This window comes from Labrus mixtus, chromosome 19 (genome assembly GCF_963584025.1).
Source record: "Labrus mixtus chromosome 19, fLabMix1.1, whole genome shotgun sequence".
Taxonomy (NCBI): domain Eukaryota; kingdom Metazoa; phylum Chordata; class Actinopteri; order Labriformes; family Labridae; genus Labrus; species Labrus mixtus.
The window spans coordinates 15,738,200-15,764,693 of NC_083630.1; the positions used below are offsets into that span (position 1 = coordinate 15,738,200).

Consider the following 26,494-nt stretch of genomic DNA (forward strand, 5'->3'; position numbering starts at 1 on the left):
TAACTAGAGAGAAGTACGTTTGTTTAAAGAAAGACACACAACTTCTAAAAGCTTAAAAGAAAGGCTCCAATTCAAGTTACAGTTTTTCTCATAGTTGTTTGGATATAGATATGTTGTGATTTAGTGAGTTTATCCTCATTTAAAAAGAGAATACACTAAAAAAAAATCACATTAAGTTTGAGCTCTTTAAATACCATCTGCTGCGGACTTTGATGAACACAATGGAAATCATCACACAGGAAGACAGTATTAACCTTTTTCACTAGAGACCCCCGAAACAGACTCAGTCTTATAAACAGGTGAGACCTCCTTTTCTGGATTTACAGTAATATAGACTATTTCATGAATAAGGTGATAATATTTTAAGTCCTAACATTGAGACTTAATTCTCATATTATTGCAACTTTGTTCTCATAATATAATTTTTTTTTCCTCATGATATTGTGACATAATTCTTGAATCCTCTATATTTGGTTCCTTTAATGCGGCCCAAATACTACATTGTAGGTTTGAGCTGATTGTGACAGAGAAATCATTACACAATTAAAGAACAAAAATCACAGGACGACTGTTTAAGACTGTTTAGGACTCTACAAATCATTTAGAAAGTAAAGAAAAATGTTTAAATATGTAAAAACAATTTATCCGCTACATTAATGTTTCCTTTTATTTTATATAAATTAATTGAAATTTGTTGAATTTTCACTGGGAACGTATAAAATATGTGCTTTGCTCATAAATAGTTCAATGTGGAAGTAAATTGAACCTCATTGGTCCTTTAGATTCTACTTTTCGACAGCATGATTGTCCCTGGGCTGTAACAATAACATTAAAAGTGGTCACATGGTCACTTGCAGTCGCAGAGCAGAGCGGCTCCTCGCAGCGTCCAGTGCTCGACTGGCTGCACGCTCCTCAGCTGCAGGGAGAAGATGAAGTTCAGGTCGGTGCGACGCGGCTTCTTATAGACCGGACACAAGTACAGGCTGATCGCCCCCCCACCTCCAACACCGCCACCTCCAGGCTGAGGCTTACTGTCGGCCATGTTGGCTGAACTGACGGCGTAGACGTGGACGACGGGGAGGGGAGTGAAGAGGACCTGAGAGGAGACAGCAGAGAGGCTCATGAGTTTTGTGATAACAATTTTGTTTTATTTATTTATTTGTGTTTTCTTTTTATTTCCTTTTCCCTGTTTAATTATTAAGTTAATCTTATTCTAAATAGCCTCTAAGAAGGTGAATTTGATTTATTTATGTTATATATTTTTTCATATATTGAAATCACTTTGTTTTGTTTCCTTATTTCAAATATTAGATTTTTTTTATTTATTATTGTTAAATATGTATCAAAGATGTTTAAAGAAGTAATGCCACACTTACTTTGGGCGGGGCCTCAGTGAGTTTGGCACTGCGTCGGTCCCATCCCGCCCCGTCCAGAAAGAGGCCGTAGATGTAGACTCCGCCCACGTCCTCTGGGGGCGGAGCAGACACATCCTCTCTCATCATCTTGGTGACATCGTTGCTAAGGGTGACAGTATCCAAGGCCCAGCCCCTGGACAAGTTGGAGCGTGTGGTCTCCTGGCGCATGGCGGTCAGAAAACCCTGAGAGAAAAAAAACAACATGAATCTGTGAATACGATTGGACGAGACTGAGGCAGAATGTTTCCACCTTTGTTACGTTCTATATCTAATCAGACCTGGGGGTTAAAAAATCCGGTGAGCCAGAACTGGTTTGGCCGGCCAGCGCTGATCCAGCCGCTAAGCTGCTGGTTCCTCTCCAGCAGCTCGCTGAACCAGAATCCTAACGTGGCTGACGGCCAGCTGAGCCGCAGCCACAGGCGAGGGATCCGAGCGTCGAACATGCAGTCGAGGGCATCGCGCAGGTCCTCTGACATGATGATGGTACCTGCAGACACAGAGGTCCAATAAATACTTAAGAAGCAGTCGACGGTTTTATTTCCCTCGTAAGAACAGGAATCTTCTCTTTCGATCATTGAGTCAGCAGATTTTTATTTGTAATTATTTATTTCATTTCATTTGGTGAGAGAACATCATGAAAAGAAAAAAAGTATAATAATGGAAAAATTCCTGAAACATAAAATTTTTTAGAAATTTCTGTTGCTGCACTCTGTAAGTCATGCAACACACACATAGGCTGAAATACACACACATGCACAAACAGGATCCTATGGACATGCACTAATGGAGAGATGCCAGAGTGACGGAGCTGCCCACAGCAGGCGCTCCTGAGCTGATGGTGGGGTGGGGAGGGGATCAGTGCCTTGCTCAAGGGCACCTCGGCAGTGCTCAGGATGTGATCTGGCACCTCTCCAGCTACCAGACCAGCTTCCAGATTTTGGTCCGCACCGGGACAGCCCAAATCCCTACAGACTGATCTACTGCCGCCCAATGTTATACAGAACATTTGAGGCAAGAGCGGAGATAATTAGTGTGTGTGTTTGTGTGTGTGTGTGTGCTGTGACTCACCGTCGATGGCCAGTCTGAGGTCAGTGAGCGTGCTCCGTACACTGCTGATGACACGCTGCATGCGGTCCACTTCCTGTCGCAGGAAGATGTTCATTGGCTGAAGGGGACCCATCTTCTGTAGTTGAGCTTTCACCTTAAAAAAAACAAACAAGCACAGTTATTCATTCCAATGACACACTCCAGTGTGGGGTTCAAGTGTGCTTAAAACTAGAACAACCCAGTAATTGTAGGGCAGAAGGAATCGGACCTCAAATCAGCCAGATTATTTTAGTAGTCTGGGCCAGGCTCTAGTTAGTTAGTTTGTTTTTATCATTTTGTGTCTTTGATGGTTCACAGGGTTGGATCACATTTGTTGATCACCTCATGCGGTACGTAGTCAGGTGGTAGCTTCTCCAACATCTCATTAGCTAATCTCTGCACGCTCGCCTCCCTCGTCTCACCGGGCCCGCCCCCGCTGTCTTTGGGTTGTATGCTGATGATGGTGCTGAGCGTCTCATTGGCCAGGTTGGTCTGGTAGGTGATGTCAGCATTGGGGTGGAGCCCAAAAACCTACAAATAAAAAGTCACAGGTTTAATGATAAAGCCGCTGAACTGTCTGGGTTTCAGCATGAGCCTCCTGCTGTGTTTCTCAGACCTCAGGGGAGTCGACCAGGGGCAGGGCCTCGATGTGCTGCAGGACGTCCTGGACTGATTTGGACATGCTCGGGATGGTGTAGCCTTTATAGAAGCAGAACTTGTCGCTGAAGGTGTTCTCGCTGAACCACACACTGGTGAAAGTGTTGAGGAGATGTTTGTCCAAGTCGTCTGTCACCCGGCCGCCATACTGGACCTCGCCTGAGTGTGACATGGAGAGACAGAGTCAGGAAGAGGCTTAGTTAGTCTTTAACAGTCACACAAGATGCAGGTCGAGGTCAACATGTACAGTAAACTACACAGACTCTAAAAGGCCCCAGAGCCTCAGTGTCTGTCAGCAGATTTAGCGTGCTAACTTTAATGTCTGGCCTTTGCCACAGAGGATTACTCCTGTATAGCAGCTGCTGACAGAAGCAACCCTCTGGAGTAATTCAAAAACCTTTTGTGACTCATTAAGACCATAAAACTTGTTTTTTGGGTAGAATTCAGAATGGCGTCCATTCAAAGACCGACCCAGCATGTAGCGCAGGCAGCTCCAGTTCACGCCTCTCTTTGAGTCCAGCTCGTCCAGGTGGTTCTGCACAAACTGCATGCTGGAGGTGAAATCGGCCTGGTTGAACTCGTAGGGGATGTTCCAGCCGAGAGGACCGAACTTTCGTCGCTCCTGATGGTGAGGAAAGATGGAGAAAAAAAGCATCATTTGATAGGAGGATCATCATGCAGAACACTCTAAAGAAAAGACATGAAGCATGTTTTTGTGTTTTTTAAAAACACATTATCGGTTTACAGTGATGCATTGGATTGAATATGTTTTCATTTGTGTCCACAGACCTGCACAGTGGTGTGTAAGAAGGCCAGAGCGAACAGCAGAGGCTTCCACTGAGGCAGGTTGCTGATGTCTAACTGATCCTGAGTGACGCCGTTAAACGTCCTCTTCAGACCAGCCTTCATCCCTGACCAAAAACAGGCAGGTGAAGAAAATGATAAAAAGCGTAACATGAATAGTTGATGAAAGAGAGGACGCAAAGAGAGGAAGAAAACTAATGTAAAAAAAACAAAAAGCTACGATAACACCTGCTGTAAAGGAGGCTAAAGGTATAAGGGCATGTGTCCACACACAGCGTTAAAACACCCTCGGCAGCAGGTGTTTCTTATCGTTCAACTTTTGGAACAGTGTAAATGTCAGTACTCCCTCACCGACCAATCAAAATCAAGGAGGGGCGTGATTTCTGATATCAGCTTTGTCAACAACAATGGCCGAGGAGATGCCAGTCTGACTTGTCTTTTCGAGGATATCATTTTCTGATCCAGAGCTGCTGCTAAAGCCAGAGCATGACTCTTTTACATTGTTTGCATGCTTCCTTAGGGATATTTCCTTAAATTAAAGCAAATATTAAGCACACAGGGATATCTAAAACACACATAAAGGACATTATCAAGGGAAGCAGAAGTCTGTGGACATAGACCCCAACACGTCAAACAAGAATCCAGTCAGTAGGAGGAGGAAAGTTCAAGAAGCTGAGCAGTACGGTACGCAGAACCAGTTTATACCAGACATTAGAGAGGAGTTCCTTACCCAGAGGAGGTTCATTGGTGAACTTGATGGAGGACTGGAGGAAGGTGATGGGGAATCTGTAACCAAAAAGTGAATGTATTGATTTGAATCCACAGAAATCCATGTCCGAGTGAGTGACAGAAAGAAAAACAGAAATAGGGCGTGAGGGTGAAAACGGCACGCCATGTCACGTTGTTTGGCATTGCATCTCTTGTGGCTGTTAGGACAATCGAAAAGTAAACAGTGGAATCAAGGTCATTATGTCGCCAAGGCTTGCTTGTTGCGGTTAAGTGAAAAGAGACCAGTTACATTCTGCTATTTATTTCTGATGTTAATTTGGACATTTTGTATTTTGGCTCATTTGGGACTCCAGACAGCCTCGAGTGGACACTAAGTGAACTGCAGTTTTTAGTACCTCAGCGGTTGTCACTTGCTTATCAGGCTTTTTATTAACTAGAAATCTTAGCAGGTCTGACTTTGAGCATTGATTGACCCTTCCTACAGCGCCACCCTGAGGACAACTTCTGCATTAGAGATCACTCTTGGGTGAAAATAAATCATGAGTAAATGTTTTATTTTGGTTTCAAAGCCCCCTCTGTGTGTTCGGTTACCTTGGGTGAACGTCAGTCGTCAGCCACACCCTGAAACCTTTGTGCACGCTTTCTGCCGTTGCCGCGGTGACCGTCTCCAATAACTCGTCCAGGAAGTCCAGTCCCAGGTGGCAGTTCTGGAGGAGGAGCCAGCCGCCGTCCACCATACTGTTGGCCAACAGCCTGCGAGCGTGGACCTCTTGACCCTGCCCCATAGAAATGGGGCGACATGGCGCTCCCTGCAGGCGGAGAACAGAAGACTGTGTTGCTTTGCATTGATCAGTACCAACCAAAAATATGTTTTTGGTTGGTTTTAAACCATGACTCATTGCATTCATTGTCACAATCTGTCCACCTTATTCTTGGCGAGTCTCTCGATGTTTTCTGTCGGGTCGGAGCCCATCGACAGCAGACACACCATCGGCGTCCTGCTGTCGCTCTCTGCTAACATGGCGTCCAGGTCCAGAACCAAACCTTCAGCATACCGCGGACCCAGAGACTCTGAGATGTAGTGACGCGCCTGGACACACACACAAACACACACCCACATCATCACACAACACCTGCTCCTCTTCTTATCACTGACTTCAAGCCCATCTGCGAAGGTCCAACTGAGCTCACATTTCAGTCCAAACTACTCCCGACATGTTGTTTATATTTTGGTTCAAAGATTTTTTTCAAGAAGGTGATACTTGTTTTGGTTATTTGGTTGAAGCACTTTTTGTTGCAACATCTTATCTTGTATAAAACGTGCTATATTGTATATTATATTTCGTAAAGCAATCCGACCTGAGCAGTGGTTCGGTCCGGACACCAGCTCCTGATGAGAAGAAGTTTCCGGAAGGTGTCAAGCTTTTCCTCGTACCCATCAGGCAGTGGGGTATCCTCTGGCGTTGGATGGTCAAACCAGGTCCTCCAGGCACGCTCGTTCTGGCTCACCTGGACGCAAAGAAACTCCCATCTTTATTTATTTATGATGTTTATTTATTGATATTTATTTTCCTTATGTGCTCTGATTGGTGGAACCTTGAGCACTCATTTGTATTGTATTCTCTAAAGCTATACCTGGGTCAGGATCTGTGTGAACGGGGGCCGGCTGGACAGCTGCACCAGATTGAGCCAAGTCTGATCCAGGATCCAGCGGCGAGGTTTGGTTTCTACAGAGTTCAGGTCCAGAGAAGCTCCGCCTACATTAAAGAAAACCGTGTTTTTGTGTCAAACTGCTTTTGTTAAACAAAAAAAACGTAATCATGGAAAGAGGAGGAGGAGGAGGAGGAGGAAGAGGGGTGCAGGTGTGTTACCTTTGACGAAGGTGAGCACCTCAGGGTGCGAGATGTTTCTGGCCTGCAGGTCGATCTTCAGAGCTAGCAGCAGAGTGAAGAGCAGTTTGTGTTCCTCGTACAGACTCCTGGCTGTGTAACAGAACACCTGACAGAGGGACAAACAGGCGCTCAGTCAGTCAACAGTACGGCCAATCAACAACCGAGTCAGCCGGTCTCAGGTCAGGGTGGAGTCAGAGCAGGGAAGAACATTTAATGAGAAAAATCATCCAAATACCTAAAATGTTGTCGTTCAGCTCCTGTTTTTGTTGACCTATGATTTGATTATGCTGGATTATGAACATTACCTGGTACGTGAGAAAGCTGACGATGTTGCTGATGCGTTTGGAGGTGACTTGTGATTTGGCCGAGTGCCGCATGGACGAGTCAAAGAGCCCCAGGAACTGCCGCAGAGACGTCTGGTACATGACGTTAACCAGTGACATCTCCACGATCAGGAAGTAGAGGATGCTCCCCCTTGTGGCCACCGGCCGGTACTCCTCCCTGGCTTGGTTGATCTTCACCTCTGTCTCGGCGGCAACAGACAGCTTCTCACTCACCTGGTAAAACAAGATCGTTACTTTCATCTTTGTCAGGGAAACTTCAGCCACATGATGTTTATCACTGTGGACACAGAGATATAAGCTTATCATAAAACAAAAGAGCAGACTCAGACAGAGAGCAGGTACCTCCTGGGCCGTTCTCTTTGTGACCCTCAGAACCTCGATCAGAGACTCGTCCTCCACCAGAGAGCCCTGTGTGCTGGTCAGCCTGAACAGCAGACTGTCCTCCAGCTCCTGCATCTTCCTCTTGTTGGACGTCACCTCCTCTAGGAGCTGCACTCGCTCTGCCTCCAGCTCCTGGTGGGACCAGCGGGGTGGAGGTCAGATTCAAAGATTGCAGAAGATTATGTTTCCATTAGACTGGCACTGACTCTTCATATATTGAAGACAATGGAGAAAAGCTATAATGTCCACCATAGGGGTGACCCTAAATCGTATCAAGTCTCACAGTTGAACGCAGTCCATTCCAGCTCTATGGGGGTGCTAAATGTCTACTTTTACATGACTTATAACCTATCTTGGTATCAATATCACCTTATTAATACTGTTTATGCACTTCTGAAAACCAGTTGTACTTTAAATCAATCTCCTGTGCATGAAGAAATCACCCCAAAGTATTGATAGAAGCAGCATATCCATGTTTTAAAAATGTCATTGGCTACAAGAAATGTCTATCATTTTCACAGTTGTGTGCAGTTAGCCATCAGAACAGGAGGAGGCCCCTCCTTTCCACTCAGGCACTCATTGGCTCATTTAGGTTTATGGTCTCAATCTCTGGTGTCCAGTCTTCTTTAATACAGCACGGTGTTCTTTTGGTGAATAATGGTCCCATTTAAGTGTCAAAGAGACCAGAAAGAGGGAAGGAGACTAGCTTACTGCTGTGTGGGAGAGCTGACCTGTTTCTCCAGCAGTATGACTCGGCCCAGCAGCTGGTCCTCCAGGCCGCGCTGAGTGACGGTGAAGTCGACCACGGCCGTCCTGGCGCTGACCTCGGGGCTGTACGCCGGGTTGGCCAGCTTGGTAGTGATGTAGAGAGTGAAACCCTTCATCACATCCACCTCCTTATCTCCCACCTTTACCTGCAGGAGGCGAGGAAGAAATCCCTGATTGGTTTGCTTTTGTAAGATTTTGGATTGGTTCATGTTGTGTGTCATGTGTATATGTACGAGTTGCTGTGATATTCAAGTCACTGCTGTCCTACTTTATACGTCGATCCAGACTTGATGTAGTTTTTGTCCAGTATGTTGTCCAGGACGGGGTCCAGTTCCTCTCCTACGTCCTCTAACAGCAGGGGGCGCCCCAGAGACAGACTGTCCTCCAGGTGTGATCGGAAATATTTATGGTTCAGAGACGTCATCTGACACACAGAAGAAGTCAAACAACTGTCAGGAAAAGACTCAAACTGATTCACTTTATGTGTTTCTGCTTTACTTAAACATCTCACCAGCAGGGGTTGCAAGAAGATCAAATACACGGGGTCAAGAGGCAGGCTGAAAAATGAAGCCAACATAAAAAGTGCCCAAAACTGCAGTTCCTCCACTGTCCACTAGAGGTGGTCTCTTGCAGCGAGTCAGTCCCCATAGAGCCCCATGTTAAAATGCTGATCTTTAAAGCAGTCCAACAAGTCTCAGCTCCCCTTTTTACAACCAGTCACATTAGAAAATTTGTTTATTTGTATGTTAGCAACAATTAGCAGCTATCTGTGTCAGTTCTCACCACACCTGGTTCTTTAGCTTGTTCACTGTTTGTCAAATGTTAATTCATTTTTTTTTTATCACTCAGTGATAAAAATATCATCTGATTTTGTGATTTTTACCTGCTGGTCGCTCTGTTACCCGAGAGGTGTGCAAGCGAGCCACCATGAGTTTCTTTAGATTTACTTGCTTTTGTCCAACAATTGGTCATATAAGACTCCTATATGCAAAACTAATAGGCTGAATTAGCCAGTGTGATGTCATGGTGACTAAATCCTCATCAGTCTATGCTAAGGTTTTTTTTTTTAATGTTCCTGGTGTTCCTCACCTGCAGCTGCTGGTCTCTCTCTTTGTTCTGGATCCAGGTCTTGCCCTGGCCCTGGGGGTCTATCAGCAGCGGGTAGCGGGACGCCTTCGTCACCACGATGCCGTTCTGGATGGACAGGTCGTCACTGGGCAAACCCTGCAGGTTCCACTCGCTCACTGTGGCGTTGTCCACCAGCAGGCCAATCACGTTCAGGTCCTGCAGCAGAGCAGGAAGTTTAATTTGACCTTGTAAAGTTTTCCAATGTTTGTCTTTATGTTGAGTTAAAGTAAAGCACAGATGTATTAAATGAACAAATAAAAAGTGTTATTTAATTATTTTTCAGAAGGTTCTATAAAGACTCTAGTTTCATAGGATCTGATCATTTAGGCCTGACAGTACAGTAACAGAAGTTTGTTTGTACTTCTTAACTTCACGTCTCGTTTAGTTATAAGAAAGAGCTGCATGCTGGAACAATAAAAACACGATGAGGAGTCTCACAGGACTGAAGGGGATCAGCTGCTCCTCCATCTCTCTCTTCCACTGCTCCAGCAGCAGGCTGCGGTACTCCTGGTTAAAAGGCCCGGCATAGGACAGGAAGCCTGCAGACAGGAGGACGTCCCCCACCAGGTGTGAGATCTGGGTCTGAAAGCCGGCGCTGCTGTCAGTCCAACGCACCTGAAAACATGAAACCCAACAGACACAGAGAGAGAGAGAGAGGGGGGGGGGATTACTTCATCAAAGAAAAACTGTTTGTGATCAGCTTTGGAAATGTGTTTAAGCATCACACACACTAACTATTCAATTCAGATGAATAAAGAGCAGCCCTGTGTTTGTACTCTGAAGCTTGTGTACACCCTGTGCAGGACAGCTGGACCTTGTGACGAAATGGTGACGACCATGAAATGAATATTTAATTATGAGGCACCAGGCCGACCTTCTCGCCTCCCAGCCCGTCGATCAGAGCCGTAGCGTTGCCCATCTTGCGGCGGCAGGCCTGGGCGTCATCCTCCAGGTCCTGCTTCTCCTTCATGGCGGCGTCGTAGAGCGCCTGAAGTTCAGCACAAAATAATTCAGAATGATCATTTATTCAATTCTCCATCGAGCTGTCGTCACTAGCTTATCATTTTTAATGTCTTGTGTAATTGGCTGCTGAACATATTTTCCTCTTGGTAGTATTTGTGTACTTGTATGTGATGTACAGCACGTTATCTGTGTTTTTAAACAGTACTGTATTAATAAAATGAACCGTCTTCCAGACTATATGTGTGTGTGTGTCACCTGCACGGCGTCCAGCTCCTGCTGCTTAGCGTCCAGCTGCTCCTGAGCTTGAGCCAGTTCAGTCTGAGCGACCACCAGGCGAGCCTCCTGCAGGGCCAGGTTAGCCTGCACACACACACACACACACACACACAAACACACATGTAACAATCTCTGCGCGGTAGATTGAATTCATTGTTACAAACTACAACATCGTGCTGTTGCCCGGACTCCTCCGTGCTCCCACCTTCAGCGGCAGCACCTCCTTGTTGATGGAGAAGAAGTCAGCCATGGCCTGAGTCCAGGAGCAGAGTCCCGCCACGTTGCCGCAGGTCCTCTTGGCTGACTCTAGGTTGTAGTCGTCCATGTCCAGGTACGGAGCGATCAGCTCCACCACCTCCTCTGTGATGGAGTCCTGCAGCACAAACAGGACACAAGAATCCAGGAGAGAAGATATTACGTCAGAAGAAGAGCTACAATAACTTCTGGTCGACTTTTCTCATTATTATTTGGCATTTATAAACCAAATTATATGATAATGCCTAAATACTCGTGGAATGTCTCCAGTAGTTTTCTTCATCCTGCAGCAGTGAATCAGGCTTTAATGTCCACAACATCATCCTTGATGGATCAAAGTGTGTCCACTAAAAGTTTTTTTTCCCTCAGATTGTTATTCTAAGTGCCTGACAACATATGTATTTTTATTGTATTTATTTGATTATTTGACATACAGTAATGTAGAAGTCACAGATGCACCGCACTTACTGGAACACACAAATCACTTTGGGCAAATTTAATAAAGGTGCAAAGGTTTCTTCATCTTTATTAAATTGGCAATAAGTGATTCATGAACTCCAGTACTTTCTTTCCTTCTGTCTAAAAGAACATACCCACTGAACTCTATGTTCTGTACGTCTTTAGTCCTTCTCTAAGAGCACTGTCCTCTATTTGTGGAGAGGCTGAAAGGCAAGAGTTTCCTTCTGCTTTGCCAGTGAAAGGGATGTTGTTTTAACTTACAAACACATCTATGCTTTCAATGCTTTGTTTATGCACTGTATTTTTTTATTGTACTTTTCTGCCAGTCCTATCAATACACACACACACACACACACACACACACACACATACACACACACACATACATGATATTAATAATAGCTCAGGGTTTTTCCAGCTCTAAAGATACTGATGACTAATGCCAGCTTTACTAATCCACAGCTTAACAGGCATGCAACACGCACACACATGCACACACATGCACACAGACACAGAGACACACACACACACACACACACACACACACACACACTAAGGTATAATAAAAGCGAGTGATGATTGTAGAGTGAAAAGAAGAGAAGGGAGTTTTACCCTCACACAAATCTTACACCGTGATTTCTTCTTCAAATAGAGTCAGCTCTGACTACACCTGATGATTAAAGGGTTATTACAGTATATCAGACTTCAGACTGTTATTCTAAGTGTCTGACAATTTAACAGAGTAAGATTTCGATTTAACCACAAACAGCTGTTTCATCACTCTCTATTAGCACACCAGGCTACACACATTTATAAAAAGATTTCATCTCACAGGACTCAGGTGTAGTTGATCAACTGCTGCCTTGAAACTGCTTCAACTATTTTTTATCTGATGTCTGAGTGGACAGAGTTCCTCTCAATTTTCTGGGCTTGTTGAGTTTTTCTGACATTGTATCATCCGTGTACTTTCAGCTTATGTAGGGCGTATATCAGTTCATGTCGGTTTTATTTGTGGATGTGTAGTCTTTCTTTCCCCTACAGATATCTTTTGGACCATTGCAGCAGCTATAGAAACAGTCTGAATAATTAAGATCCATTTGAAAAGTTGTATGTATGAGACCTTGCTGAAGTTGAGCAGCATGCTGAGGAAGGCCGAGTTCTGCATCAGCTTCATGGCCTCGGCCCATGAAGGTTTGGGACAAGCTCTCTCAGGGTCAGGAGTCGTCACGTCGATCTGAGAAAAACCACAACAACAACAAAAACATCAGGAAAGCATCCCCACAACATCTTACTTTGGAGAACGTTTCAAACCAAACACGATGTCGAGACCTTCCTCTGGAACAGCAGCAGCACAGCGTCCATGATCCTCATGATGAGGTGAGGGGGCTTCTGCAGCTTCCTCACGGTGGCGATGTCCGCTGGTTTAATCGTCTAAAGAGAAACAGAAAATAAATCAATCATTCAGTAAATACTTAGTGTCAGTTTGTCATCAGCAGTGGTTCAGAGTCGATAAGATTTGATTTCACTGTGTTCAACGCCCTCTGCTGGCAGAAGAGAAGCTCAGCAGGCACATATCACTGAAACTCCCTATGTGTGTTTCTGTCAAAAACACAGAGGAAGCCTGTGTGTGTGTGTGTGTGTGCGTGTGTGCGTGTGTGTGTGTGTGTGTGTGTGTGTGTGTGTGTGTGTGTGTGTGTGTGTGTGTGTGTGTGTGTGTGTGTGTGTGTGTGTGTGACCTGTAGTGCAGCCTCAGCAGCCTCCAACGCAGGTTTTGCAGCTTCCAGTTTGGTCTCTGCTGCTGATTTGTCAGCTTCAATCTCGTCGACGATGAGCTGAGCTTTATCCTTCACCTTCTGCACCTGCTGCTTAACCTGCACATGGAGAGAGAGAGAAAGAAAGAGAGAGAGAGAGAGAGAGAGAGAGAGAGAGAGAGAGAGAAAGAGAGAGAGAGAGAGCATTTAACTGATTTTTCCCCCCTTCTTGTAAAAGTGATGTCTCCAGGTGTTGGGTCAGACCTTTTCAGCAGCCTGAGCTTTGGCTGTGACCTCCTGCAGGACTTCATCTGCCCTCCTAGAGGCGACGGCGAGCTCCTGCTCCTTCAGCACCAGCTCCTCAGAGAGCTGAGACACGGACTGCTCAGCCTCCATCAGCTTACACAGACCTGCAGACAACAATCGGCACATTCACGACTGCTCCTCCTCCTGACAACAGATCTGAAGTGCATCATGGGAAGATAAGTGAAAAATGCCTTGACCATACCCGTCTTCATGCGCTCAGCGAGCGTGCCGACGTGAGCGATCTTCTCGGCGTAGATGACCTTGTAGCTGTCGATGAAGGACAGGTAGGATTTTGGCGTCACAAATGTTTGACGCCTGAAACGCTCGAAATACTCGGCACATTTCTCCGCCACCAGGTCCTGATGGGAGGAAAAATGTCATGACATCATCCAGCTGATAACCATAGACTTTATAACACATAGACGTAGTCTCAGTGACTTCACCTTTGTAGTTTTGAAGCCACACAATGGCAGTCTCCATATTGGAAATGCCGATTCTAATGCTAACTAACTTTCGAACAATCTAGTAAGAGATGTATGCACAACTCTTTACCTTCATACACTCTACTGGGATGAGTTGTACAAATTCAGACTCAATTTTTTTTGTTCCGGGCTATAAACATGTTTCATTCTGCTGTGAAAATGGACATTTTATTATGGGTGTTACAGTAAAAGGGAATCTTTGGCTTTTTGCAGCCAGCCTCAAGTGGACACTTCAGGAACTGCAGATGTTTTGCACTTTTGCATTGGCTTAGTGTTTCAGCACTGGAGTTGGCCTTGTTATAAATTTCATTTCATTTATTTTTTTATTTATTTCGAACATATTTCAAAAGTAAAAATAAAAATATACACTACAAACAAAGCAAAGAACAATAAGAGCATACTTTTCTTATCTTGTCCATGTTTGAAAAGGATGTAGGATTAAGTAAAAAAAGAAAGCGTTTTCTTTTTAGTTTTCTTAATTTATCCAAGGCCCAAGCTTTACAATAATAAAGTAAAAGAATACAGATAACTAGCTACATAACAAAAGCAACAAATATAATGTACTACACACATTCATCGGTAGACGGTTGAGACATTACACTGATATTGATTCCAATTTTCTCATTGACTCTTTAATTATATATCTGTTAAATATGTTATTCTTCAAAATGTGTTTAAACTTTCCTAATGTTTTACATGTATTCATTTAGTCACTGCAGCTGGTCCATAAATTAACCCCCTTTGTTGTGATACAGTGTATTTTCACGTTGGTTCTTACTGCTTGTTTTTTTTAACATAAAATATTCCTCTGAGATTGTGTTTACTTTCCATCTGCTGAAAAAAAAAAGAGGAAAGCATTACCTGGAAGGTTCCCATGGTAACCACCACACTCTGCTTTACACCATCCGAGCAGCGGAGGTCCTGGTAATTAGACAGGAAGTGATTCGATACGGCCACCAGGGCGTCCCGAGGCCAGCGCTGGAACCAGTCCACAGTGCAGCCTGAAATCAGACCTGGGAACTGATCAGGAGACAGATCATGAAAGACAACAAAATAAATCTTCCTTCAAATGGAAAATATCAATCACACCTTATATTTTACAAAATAAGCTACATTGACTATGACTCATAAAATTGTAGTGGACGACTCCTCATTTTCTGACAGTTAACAAACACAAAACATTCAATTAGTCGATATAAACTGTGTGAATCTGACTTTTCTTGTTGGTAGAATCTGCTGAAGCTCACAGTCTTCCCCTCACCTTTAAGGCTCGGTTCCGAAACTTTTCCCCGACAGGCGAGAAGCAGAGGACGACGTGGAGGTTGCTCCGCACTCGGGACAGGAAGAAGTCGTAGAGGTTCTCAGAGGTCGGAGGTCGGCGCGGGTGATGTCGCTTCATGACAGGAATCAGATCCTGAGTGATGTCATCGAGCTCGTCACGAGCAAACAGGTTAGAAACTTCTCCACTCGCCAGGACGTTGTTCATGTATTCTTCAGACGAGAGCAGAGGTCGATCAGGACAAAATATTTAATACCTACAAAACGTCTGTCCATGACAGTTTATGGATATTCCAGAAGATGACTTCGATGACCTGTCTATCATTATCAAGACAAAATGTATCAAAATATAACAAGCAAATATTTCTCGTTCCAGAGCTACAACCATTTATCAATCTACAGAAGTTCTACAATTTCAATAGTCGACAGAAAGAAAATGTATCTCCAAATAGAAAGATTAACTGTAAATCTTTTAGATAACTTTTAAGGCATGAAGGTCAAATATTTTTGCTGCTTTAAGCTTCAGAAATGTGACAATTTTCTGCTTTTTGTTGATTTACAATAAAAACATGGTTACCGAGGAAGGCTTCGTCTTTTATGTCGTTGTCAGTAAAGAGGAACGTGACTCCTCGACCCTGCTGACCAGCGATACGATACAGAGCCTTCAGATCCTCCAGCAGGTTACTGCTGCTGTACGACCTGCAGGACATACACATACATATACACAAACACAGATACACACAGACAAACATTGAAAACAAGAATAGTACTGGGATTCTTTGGATGCATTTGTTGTTTTGTTTTTTATTTAGTTGTTTGATTGCTCTACAACACATTTAAAAAAACAATGAACATATTAATGTGAGGTGGAGGTGTGTGTTGGGTCTCAGACCTGGTAAGTGTGATCTGGAATGTTTGATACCCGGCGATGAACGATGCCAGCCTCGTCAGACTCTGCTTACCCGACCCCCCGACCCCAACCAGCAGGGCGTTCCCCTGAGGCGTGCGCAGGATCCGAGAGATCCGAATCAGGTGGGTCATCGCGTCCTGTCAATGGAGGAAACAAAGGCTTGTTTCATAACAGAGATGCAGAGATTGAAGACACATATTAAATAATTTAAAGCCAGTCATAATGTATGTTTCTGTTAGAGCAGCTCGTTTTTCACTTACTTATCAACATTTAAATGAACACAACTAAAAATAAATGAGGTCAACTGAGCCAATCACAACTCAAATGCTACTCTCTGACTCCTTACATCTGATTAAAGATAAAATAACAGTCAGATCAAAAAATTAGTTTAATATTGGAGGGAGGAAAAGGAATAAAGAAATCAAATTTTGGATGAGCCTCAAAACTCCAACATGGCTGCCTGACATTCAAAAAAGTTAGTCATCACCTTGAAGAAGACCAGGTCCATGGCTCCGCCCCTCACCGCCTCGTTGTACTGCTGCTGGAAAACACACAGTCGCTTTTCCAGAGAGTCCAGGGATGGGATTGGCTCATACACCTGTCAATCAAATCAATCACTCCAATCAGAGGGACATCCAAATATACGGAAGACATCTAACTTATTAGTAAGAGGGGGACTTTACTCAAGTTTAATCATGATAAACCCAAAATAAAAACATTACATTTAAGACAAATTTAATGTTACCTTTGGAGCTTCAAGCTCAACATCTTCAGGCTCGTCTCCTGTCGCCTCTGGAGCTTCACGCATGAAGTCTACAAAGCAACTGTTCCACTGAGCATGCTCAATCACAGCTCTCCCATGATCCTCCACTGTGATCTGAGGGCAAAAAAGGGTTAGATAATGGTTATATATACACTGCGATAAAAAATAGTCAAGTTGAAATGGTGGCAAGAAGCAGAAAAGGAAATACTAATTTGTTTGAGCGATCTGAATGGGCTCAAAGAAAAGGAGGAAAGACAAAAAACAGAGCTGCACATATCCCTCCGCTTAACTTCCATCATTTAACCTTTTTCTGAATTTGAATATGTTTGATAACATACACGTAACTTCCCAAAACAAACACACCTTCTCCATGATGCCGTTAAAAGTATGTCTGTCGCTGCCGTCAATGAATCTGTCAGCGATCACTCTGCAGCATTCATGATGAAACAGAGCCGAGAGGAGCTCTGAGCTCTGACACACCTCAGACTTCACTGTCAGGATCCCCTGAAGCACAAAATGTATTGAGGTAAAGTAGTTGACAGAAGAAGGATTTCTAAACTCCAATTAAATGTGGTGTCCCTCAAGGTCCAATTCTTGGTCCTCTAGTGTTACGAAAGTATCCCCCTCTTAACCAAATGATCCAGAAACATGGAGTTTTCAGAAAATTACCTTTGGTTAGATGCTCATATAGCATCAAAATTTGACACCCATTAGACTCACATAATTGTTCATCTCTATTTTACTGATGACACACGGCTGTATATTCCTCTCAGATCTAAAAAAATCAGCAGGTTTAAATTATTTATTTATTCACAATTAGCTTGGATTAGTGTAATCTAAAATGAAGATTCTGTTTATAGGCTAATGAGATCCATACAAAGTGTTGGTTCTTCCACTGATTTGCTCAAAGCTTTTATTACTAGCTTATTAAAAAGCCTCTCCTTATTATCAAAGGAACATATCTACCATTCGTAATAAGGATGAAAGACTGAAAACAATGTTGAGTTCTGTACCTGCCAGATTCTGCTGAGGTCCCTCAGGTTGAAGATGTAGTGAAATTTAGCAGGAGACGGTAACATCTGAGGAGAGAAGGATTTATTTTCCGGGGAAAAAAAAGACAAGATTATACACTGGTTTGGAAAAGTAATAGGATTTAAAGACTAACAGGTGTCCAGATAAATATCCGAGAATCCAGGCGGCAGTTTATCTAAATGATTCACTTTAATCTTCAAATTCATTTAACTCATGTATGGGGCAAATAATTACTAATTGATACTTGAAGACAGAGAAAAAACAAATATAAGAACAAGAAGTGTAGAGGAAACAAAACAAAGGTAACAAATTAACATGAACAGAAGTGAACTTCTCGGCTTTAATAAAATGATTTTTACCTTGGCCTTCACAGCCTGCCACACCCGTCTGGTGGTGGGTACGAGGGCAGCGGCGAACTCGCAGACAGCGGCGACAAAGCCTCTCTCAGGGCAAAAGTATCCCTGAGCCACGGTGCTGAAGATCTTATCGATGGAGGAGTTAGAGGGCAGCGTGCAGTTAAAGATGGAGAACTGCCTCTTTAGACGCTGAGGGATGTCGTTCCGCCCGCCACCCGGGTGGATCATGGCTGCCACCAGCTGTTGAAGGTAATTACATCATTCATTGTTTACTCAGAGAGGAGGGCCAGATGTGACAAGGAACATACTCTGAATGGTACCATAAGTTACTCAATGGACGTCATGCAGTATTGAAGAAGACTTGAAACTAGAGATTGAGATCAAACTCATTTTGAAAATGATAACTAAAGCAATAAATCAACTGACAAGTGCAACATCTACTGAAACTATGAACGATACATGGTCATTCTCTAGCTTAGAATAATAAAGATGTCTAAGTCTTAAATGCTAAATAGTAGCCTTCAAACCAATGAGTGACATAATGGAGGCTACATCAACTTCTTCTAAACAATCCATTCATTCTCTTCAAAATGTTGACAGTAAACCTCGATATCAAACTGAAAAACTGAACCTGTGAAGTTTATAATCAGATGTAAATGATTTGTTGTTCACCTGAACATCCACCACAGTGATGAATTCTCCTGGACGATCCAAACTGTAGAAACCTCCCTGCTCCATCAGCTGACGCACAATCTCATTGGTTATCTGAGAGGAACAGGGGTCAGGGACAGGAAATATCAAGATTTAATGTCAAATATCAGGAGGGTGGGCGCAAAAATGGAGCTTAAAGAATACACACTGGTTTATCATTCAAGATGAAGAGACAAGAAAAAGAAAAAAAATTGGAATAAGAGTTTAACAATTTAAACAACTTTTCATAAAAAATACATAAAAAATGTAATTGGTTACCTGGATATGCAAAAAATGTATCAAAAACCAAAACAGGACAGTTGTTAAATTAACAGAATAGAAATCCCAATGTGTAATATTTTCTTGTCGTCAGAATAGAAGAAAGAAAACAAACGTATTAAAAACATGATGAAAGAAGCAGAGGAAAAACCTTGACCAATCAGAGAGAGTCTGAGGCAGACCTGATCACCCCATTCGTTGATGACGGGCATGTTGATGTCATCGATGAAGACGGTCATCCTGCGCCCGGCCGGTGGCCCGTAGGTGGCGCCCATCCGTTTATCGATGTAGCTCTCGATGGTTCGCTGGAACATGCTGGGCAGCGTGGCCGACGAGAAGTTCATCGTCTTACTGAGGTGGCGCTCAGGGTCGAGCTTACTAGTGTAGCCCTGCAGGAGGATGTAGCATTAGCATTTGCTTAATCTCTAAGCAGAGTAAAACATTGCTCATATTTTGGACTGTTTTTAGTTTTAATTGACAGTTTAATTATTGCCGATGGGTTCTGAGATACATTACAGTATGACATTTTTCTCTGTGTCTCACTTTGATCATGACGGTCTTGGCGGTTCCCTGTTCTCCAATCAGCAGCACGGCCTTCCTCTGCTTCACGATGGTCTGCATCAGGAAGTCCGTCCTCACGTTGTCCACGTTGGGAACCAGGATGGACGAGTAGTCCGGGACGTGGTCCTTGGGGTAAACGTAGTCAGGGACCTGCAAAGTTTCAACAATAAATACAAGAGGAACATTTACAGACTGCACTTTGATGTGTCCAGGTTTGACTGATGGGCCAACAAAATCGACTGTACTTCAACTTTCTGGTTGGGAGCTCAAACTTCCTTAAATCACTGAATATGCTGAATGATGTGGAAAAAAACAGACATTTCTATATGATTTGGCAGGCTCTTAGGTTTGCATATTTGACTCTGCAGAGAAAAGATAAAGAGTATAAGGGGAAAAAATATTTCACTTCTTTGGTATTTGAGGAAAAATAGTGATCTGTTAAAAGAACACACAAAACAAAGCATCCACAGACCTTGTTGGACCAGTGCTCCCATTGTCCCTGCTCGTTGACGGTGAACTCAAAGATGGTCTGATCGTCCTGAGTCTGCGGCAGGTCCAGAGAAGAGCCCAGATGCTTTAAACAGACACGACAACAAACTGGACTGTTAGAGCCCTCCCCTGGAGGACATTTTACATACTACGCATAACAAGTTTAAAGGCAAAATAAACGACAAAATGATCACACATCTAGAAAACGTATTCATAAAAGCAGGACTATAATGCCACTCAATTTTTTTCCAGAAATTAGCCAAACTAACTTTTTAAATACAGTCAGAAAGGGCAGATCCTGAGCGCCTAACGAGTGTCAGAGCTACAAAAAGTCAAGTTTGGCCTGATGATGGCGCTAAAGGAAATAAAAACATCCTCCTGGGGTGCCAGATAGCCTTGCGGTTATGTTGCACGCACCAATCCTTCAAAACATGCAGGTAAACTCCTAAAAAGGAATTTACCTGAATTTTTGGGTAATTAAAAACAATAAATAACCTAATATTTGATGCCTTGAAACGGGTTTTGATATTTGTTCATCAGCAGTTGTGAGGACGTCTTGACCTCTTTGTAACTGAACATAAACAAGAGCGCCAACTTCAGGTAGCCCAGGTGCCTCAACAGACCTCCAAAGCATGCACAGACACACACCTTTAGGAAAGCCTCCATCTTGGCTCTGTCTTCCAGCTCCAGTACCGCTCCCAGAGACCACATCACCGCAAACACAAACAGTCGCCCAACGTCACCATGGCAACCCTGTTTCTCCTCTGTAGGAAGCAACCCCTGAAAAAAAAAAGAAAAGAAAATGAAAACAACAAAAAATGACTTGTGAACATGGAAACATCCACACTGTAGAAGAAGGAGAGGAAAAAGAGGAGGGTGTCTACAATTCTACAATTCACTTGGCAGATGCTTTTATCCAGAGCGACGTACATCAGAGAGTAAGTACAACACCAATCCATTCATACACCGCCACCGAAGCAGCGGGAGCAATGCAAGGTTAAGTGTCTTGCTCAAGGCACATCGGACATGCTGCTGAGAGGTGTGACTCTACCAACTAAGCCACAGCCGCCCTGTGTTTCCCCCCACTGGCAGCGTAGGTTATGACACAAACACTGACAGAACATCCTTTCACATTTAATTTCTTCGACTGTAATCTTTCCCCAGAACACAGAGTTTAGGTTTTACCTGGAGTCATAACCTTTACTTGGACCCTTCATCAGCCTTTTCTCCGTGTTACTGTCGTCTACTTATAACTGCGTGTGTGTGCAAAGTCCTGTCTGTTTGATTTAGACAAATGACTCTACCAAATTTAAAAAACTCTAGTAAATTACAAAATAGAGAGGGACTCTCTTTTCCTAAAGTGACCCAAAGGCTGCTATGCGAAGGGTCCATCAGTATTGGCTAATCCCATTCATTCACATTTATACACCGACGTAGCAGCAAGAGCACCTTTGGGTTAAGTGTCTTGCTTACAGCTGGGGATCGAACCCCCAACCTTGCAGTTCAGAGATGACCGACTCTACAACTGAGCCACAGCCGCCCCATAGTGTGATAGATGGTTTTTTTTCTCCAAAAACGAGTGGTTTAAAACCAAATTAATAGACTCTCGCTCCCCACTCTCTGAAACACAGAGTAGGAGTTGATCATCCATGTATTAATGTCAAATAGAATAAATTCATTCTAAATAGAGATTGGTAGATTTGGTACGGACCCTAGTTATGAGGGAGTTCCTGGCCCAACCATACTGTGAAGATATATGAACAGTATGTCAGGGTTAAATGCTTTATTTAGAACCCACTCAGTATTTGCATGAGCAGTCTTCTTGACTAATTGTAAAACTGTTTGTAGTCATCAGTTGTAAATCCTGAATTCTGTAAGCCAATCAGACTTTAAGATAAACTACAAGTAATAAAATGTTTGTGTCGTACCTGCAGCAGGTCAATAGTCTGTCTGATGTACATACACTCCAACACCTGCATCTTAGGAGATACAGATGTTGAGACAAAGTCCAGTAGGTCCTGTGGATGGAACAGAAAAATAGAAATGAACATCATTTTTTGTTTTCCTTTCGAGAGCTGAGGAGAAAATCTGATAAAGAAGAATTTAAAGTATCTTCAAGTTATGATGAGTGAAACAGTCTGAGTTTTCATGGTCCTTCCCTGGTAGCAGCAGCTGAAGCAGAGTTTCAGGGCGTCGGCCTGTGGTCCAGGGAGCGTCTGCAACCAAGCCTGCAGGATGGGGCTCCAGCCGAGCACCGACGAGCTCATGAACACCATCCCGTTCCTGGACACGGTGGCCGGGGAGGCGTTGTCGATGTTGTGGGGCTCAAAAACAATCTGTAGGCAATGACGTGAACATACTTTACATCTTCCTGATTTAGATTTTTAATTCAGTAAATCTCCTCTGGTTCAGGGTTCAACCTGCTCAATGAACCCTGGATTTTGGCTGAGAGGTGTTTTCTGTGATGTCACCTTGCAGCAGGGGGCCATGGGGATTCGGTCTCCGTTCGCCAGCGTCAGAGTTTTGTTGTCGTCCAGAACTGAGTTCAGGTTCTCGATCCAGATGGCATCAACTGGCCCGTCCAGCACGATCCAGACGTATTCCCCCTGACACACACACACAAACACACATAATACATTTAATATGATTCTAATACGTCTGTCCTGTCTCTATGTTAACTTTTGTTATTTGATGCATTTCTCTTTGTATCTCCTCTTTTAAACACATCATAAAAACTGTTATCATCATTCAAAATATATTTGTTTGCTGCGTCTTCCTTGTGCTGTTTTGAAATAAGTACCAGAGCTTTCATCATTTGTTACACTATATGGTGTCATATTTGTGTGCTTGGAGGACCTGGGAGCTGGAATAACGCGAGTAAGAGGTGAATTGTGTCTTAAGCGTGTAGGCTTAAGTGTCCTTAAATGCACAGATTTAAACAATTTCTATGGTTGATCTAATTCGAGCTCAATCAAGACTTGGCCATCTTCTTATAAAATATTTAAAAAACAACCTTCTTGGCCTTCAGAGTCTTCCTCCACAGAGTAGAAAAGATGCCGTCGGTCCAGTCGTTGGTGGTCACGTCCAGCGTGCCGAACATCTGCGAGGCCGTGATCGCTTTGGGGTTCATCCTCATCTCGCGGTGGGGGGAGCCGCACTCTGACATGGCCTTCATCAGCGTGTGGATACACGCCGTCTTCCCCGCACCGCTGGGACCCAACGTCATCATACCTGCAGGGGCCCAGGTGAGCTGTTCTTATTTCTACACCAGAGAATCTTAACGAGGCTTTTTCTAGAACTGAAGAGTTAACAGATAAAAACGAACACATTTGCAGCTCTTTTCACATGTCCTTCAGGGCTTCACTTTTGATACTTTTATGAAATAACTTTGAAACCTGACACCATTTTTCAGTATTTGGGACAAATGTCCGAGAAATAGTCCATTTTGCGAGGACATTTAAAAAAAAAAAAAAAAAACGTTACGTTTGAACGTTTGTAGCACAAATTAAAGTCCAGCCGATCACTAAATTAAGATGGAAAATGTAAATTTAAAACATATCAATCAGAAAAATTATTCTGGAAAGCAACAACTGAAAGATTCAGTCTGTTCTGAGCCGTACCGTGTCGGACTCTCTGCGTCTCGTACAGCTGAACCAGTTTGAGGATCCAGGGGGGATGAGGGATCAGCCCGGCCTGCTGAGCCTGACTGAAGATAGACGACTCCAGGTCGGGATAACCAGCTTTATCAAGAACTACAGAGGAGGAGGAGGAGGAAAATAAAACAACTCTTTAAAACATATGTAGAAAACATATCTTCATAAGTAAACCTGAGAATAACAGCCACAGAATAAAGCAGTCAGTTCATTGTTTAACTTTCGCAGCCTGACTCCAAGATGTTTTGCTTCCAAACATTTATATGAGGGTTTGGGTTTGTTCTCCAAATCTTAGACCAGGCTAGTAATCTCTCTTCTTCATTCTTCATAAAAGTTGTAGAATCTGTAGACTCCGCATTGAATTTTGTTTGCGGAGGTGTTCTCATTTTAGTTTGTAATATGAGTTGTATTATCCACTGTGATCAAAAAAACAGACCATGTGGGGCGCTAAAGCAGCAGAACACAATCCAATGTAATGCAATGAAATCCAATCATTAAGCAGACATCTACATCAAATTGACTCTTTGATGGGTCTGATGTTTGAGTGTGTAATGTAGCGAGAGATAGAAACCTACCAATACCAGGGAAGAGATCATTGATCAGACTCATGAACAGAGGCTCATCCTCATCGACCTGCAGAGACAGAGAGGATCAATGGTACTGTTTTAAATGTGTCAACAGATGGAAACTTGAAAAATAATATTTGAAAAAAGATTGGCACAATTTGGACTGCTTTTCCACCCTTCAACACTGTTCTTGATTTTTTTCCCAGCATGCTTCTGTGATCAGGTACCAAGCAGTGACTCTCTTTAAGAAGGAGACGACGCCTCTTTTTTATACAACTGAGCTGAAAACCTTCATCTCTCCCATGTGGCTTGCAATGGTTAAAACTGCCAGAGACGAGGTGAATGTTGCCACGTCTATGTTTGAGATTTCAGGTATTTACAGTATGGTTGAAAACGTTCTTATTGTCTGATCTCTCAGAAGTAAATCACTAATAGAAAACTAACAGACCAGTTTGGAGAGGTTCATGTCTCTCAGGACCCTCATCACCACCGTCTTCTCCGGTTCTGATGGGTTGGATCTCTTCACAGCTCCCAGCGTCCTCAAAACGGACAAAATGTTCCTCAGACCAAAATCATAATGGACCTGGTGTGCAAACAATAAGAAACATGTTAATCTAGTGCAGTGAGCAGAGACTTAAATATGATCACGTTTGACCTCTATGACCTGTTTGGAGAGCTGCTCCTCACACAGCTTGTAGAGGGTGTAGAACTTCCTGCTGAGGACCTGGTTGTCACGGAAACCTGCACTGGCCAGTTTGACCCTCATGATGATTGCTCGGTCCGGCACCATCATGGCTACAGTCCGAAACTGAATCTTCAGGTTCTCGGGCAGCTCCTGGCGACCTGCGTAACCTGGGTTCTGGAGGACAGAGAAGATTTTTGAAGTCTGGAACGTTGTGGTTGATTCAGAGGTTCACTTCTCCAACTTTAGAACGGTTAGACTGGTTTAAAGTCATAGAGCAACCGAGGGCTTTACTGGGTTTCACCAGCTCCGTAGACGTTCAATTGTAGTTTAGTGTGAACATAAATTGTGTTTCACCAGCTGGGTGGTTCTAATGTCCAAAAATGACTCTTGAAATCTAGCTTCTAGTAGGTGTAAAGTCCTCCTTAAAATCAGGTTGTCATGGTGATTTCTTTATGAATAAATAATAATATCTAATCCTCGCATGTCCTGTAGTGTGCTTAATGATGTCAGAGCTCAGTTACCATGGTGAGGAAGATGCCAAACTCAGGGTCCATATCAACCAGGTCTCCGTCTGTGAACACAAACTGTTTCTTCTTGTTCTTCTTACACTGCAGGACGATGTAGATCTGCTGGGCGGCGACGGACAGAACCGGCAGTTCGATGCGGTTAAACTCATCAAAGCAGCCCCAGGCTCCGGACTGGGCCAGCCCTGCAGACACACAACAAATAACTGGCACCACTGGTTTTATCCCAGCATTCTTTGCACTACATGGCACTAAGTTCACGCTGAAATAGCTCACAGAAATAGCTGATTACAAGAAGAGTAAAATGGGTTTTGGTCCAGGTATGTGTGGTGTTTGGGAGGTGATGAAGGTTCCATCTGTTCTGTTTTTAATGTCTGTTCTTGGATCTTCTCCTGGAGCAGCCGGCACTGGACTCTGCTACTCCTTCAGGAAGCTGCTCTCTGCTGCACATACTCTCTCTCCTTATGAAAAAATATATAGTCTCTGTCCAGACAGAAGCTCTAAGAGTGGGAGGAGTTGTCGGACACCTGTGAGTGTGAGTGTGTGGACGCTGGTAGAGAGGGTTTGCAGCTTCAAGTACCCAGTGGTGCACTTCTCTGAAGATCTCACATGGACAACCCACATAGAAGTGGGCGAGGCCGTCACCTTAGACTAACACCAATCTAAGGGCTGCAGCCTTCAGAGAAACACGTACACCCTCACACACCTTTGTATATGCGTCCCAGTCCTCTGTAGTCCATCTGGTCGGAACAGTTAAAAACCACCACATACTTCCCCAGACAGCGGCCCATGTCTTTAGTGGTCTCTGTCTTTCCTGGAAACACAAACACACATATATGTAGAACATGCAACAAAGTCAAGACGAGAAAGTTTGTGTATGTTCTGCCTTACCTGTTCCTGCTGGACCAGCCGGAGCTCCGCCCATACTCATGCCCAGAGCCTGAGACAGAGTGATGTAACACCTGGACAGATGTTCAAAGGAGTGTTAACATCCTGGCCGATACAGGCCTCA

General features: G+C 43.6%; 1 protein-coding gene across 1 annotated transcript in view; it reads right to left on the minus strand.

Annotated features, from left to right (window-relative positions):
* Positions 1–460: 460 nt before the first annotated feature.
* The window catches only part of dnah5l (dynein, axonemal, heavy chain 5 like), a 43,620-nt gene continuing 17,586 nt past the window's right edge, over positions 461–26,494 (minus strand). Inside the window, exons 45-97 of the mRNA XM_061065130.1 lie at positions 26,374–26,444; positions 26,189–26,296; positions 25,480–25,667; positions 24,938–25,132; positions 24,722–24,856; positions 24,283–24,340; positions 23,675–23,806; positions 23,068–23,285; positions 22,526–22,660; positions 22,190–22,390; positions 21,983–22,072; positions 20,703–20,834; positions 20,038–20,139; positions 19,548–19,715; positions 19,187–19,393; positions 18,708–18,800; positions 18,039–18,275; positions 17,661–17,726; positions 17,011–17,151; positions 16,630–16,761; positions 16,372–16,482; positions 15,867–16,021; positions 15,552–15,673; positions 14,958–15,187; positions 14,558–14,716; positions 13,417–13,573; positions 13,173–13,318; positions 12,894–13,028; positions 12,487–12,588; positions 12,278–12,391; positions 10,649–10,816; positions 10,423–10,527; positions 10,079–10,192; positions 9,643–9,819; positions 9,166–9,360; positions 8,345–8,500; positions 8,040–8,222; positions 7,270–7,440; positions 6,889–7,140; positions 6,563–6,689; positions 6,327–6,448; positions 6,051–6,200; positions 5,617–5,781; positions 5,283–5,500; positions 4,693–4,748; positions 3,948–4,069; positions 3,630–3,780; positions 3,118–3,317; positions 2,844–3,032; positions 2,484–2,616; positions 1,694–1,902; positions 1,377–1,598; positions 461–1,096 (exon numbers count right to left, since the gene is read on the minus strand). Coding sequence (XP_060921113.1) covers positions 848–1,096; positions 1,377–1,598; positions 1,694–1,902; positions 2,484–2,616; positions 2,844–3,032; positions 3,118–3,317; positions 3,630–3,780; positions 3,948–4,069; positions 4,693–4,748; positions 5,283–5,500; positions 5,617–5,781; positions 6,051–6,200; positions 6,327–6,448; positions 6,563–6,689; positions 6,889–7,140; positions 7,270–7,440; positions 8,040–8,222; positions 8,345–8,500; positions 9,166–9,360; positions 9,643–9,819; positions 10,079–10,192; positions 10,423–10,527; positions 10,649–10,816; positions 12,278–12,391; positions 12,487–12,588; positions 12,894–13,028; positions 13,173–13,318; positions 13,417–13,573; positions 14,558–14,716; positions 14,958–15,187; positions 15,552–15,673; positions 15,867–16,021; positions 16,372–16,482; positions 16,630–16,761; positions 17,011–17,151; positions 17,661–17,726; positions 18,039–18,275; positions 18,708–18,800; positions 19,187–19,393; positions 19,548–19,715; positions 20,038–20,139; positions 20,703–20,834; positions 21,983–22,072; positions 22,190–22,390; positions 22,526–22,660; positions 23,068–23,285; positions 23,675–23,806; positions 24,283–24,340; positions 24,722–24,856; positions 24,938–25,132; positions 25,480–25,667; positions 26,189–26,296; positions 26,374–26,444 — 8,074 coding nt within the window. The 3' untranslated portion in view covers positions 461–847. The remainder of the gene's footprint in view (positions 1,097–1,376; positions 1,599–1,693; positions 1,903–2,483; positions 2,617–2,843; positions 3,033–3,117; positions 3,318–3,629; positions 3,781–3,947; positions 4,070–4,692; positions 4,749–5,282; positions 5,501–5,616; positions 5,782–6,050; positions 6,201–6,326; positions 6,449–6,562; positions 6,690–6,888; positions 7,141–7,269; positions 7,441–8,039; positions 8,223–8,344; positions 8,501–9,165; positions 9,361–9,642; positions 9,820–10,078; positions 10,193–10,422; positions 10,528–10,648; positions 10,817–12,277; positions 12,392–12,486; positions 12,589–12,893; positions 13,029–13,172; positions 13,319–13,416; positions 13,574–14,557; positions 14,717–14,957; positions 15,188–15,551; positions 15,674–15,866; positions 16,022–16,371; positions 16,483–16,629; positions 16,762–17,010; positions 17,152–17,660; positions 17,727–18,038; positions 18,276–18,707; positions 18,801–19,186; positions 19,394–19,547; positions 19,716–20,037; positions 20,140–20,702; positions 20,835–21,982; positions 22,073–22,189; positions 22,391–22,525; positions 22,661–23,067; positions 23,286–23,674; positions 23,807–24,282; positions 24,341–24,721; positions 24,857–24,937; positions 25,133–25,479; positions 25,668–26,188; positions 26,297–26,373; positions 26,445–26,494) is intronic.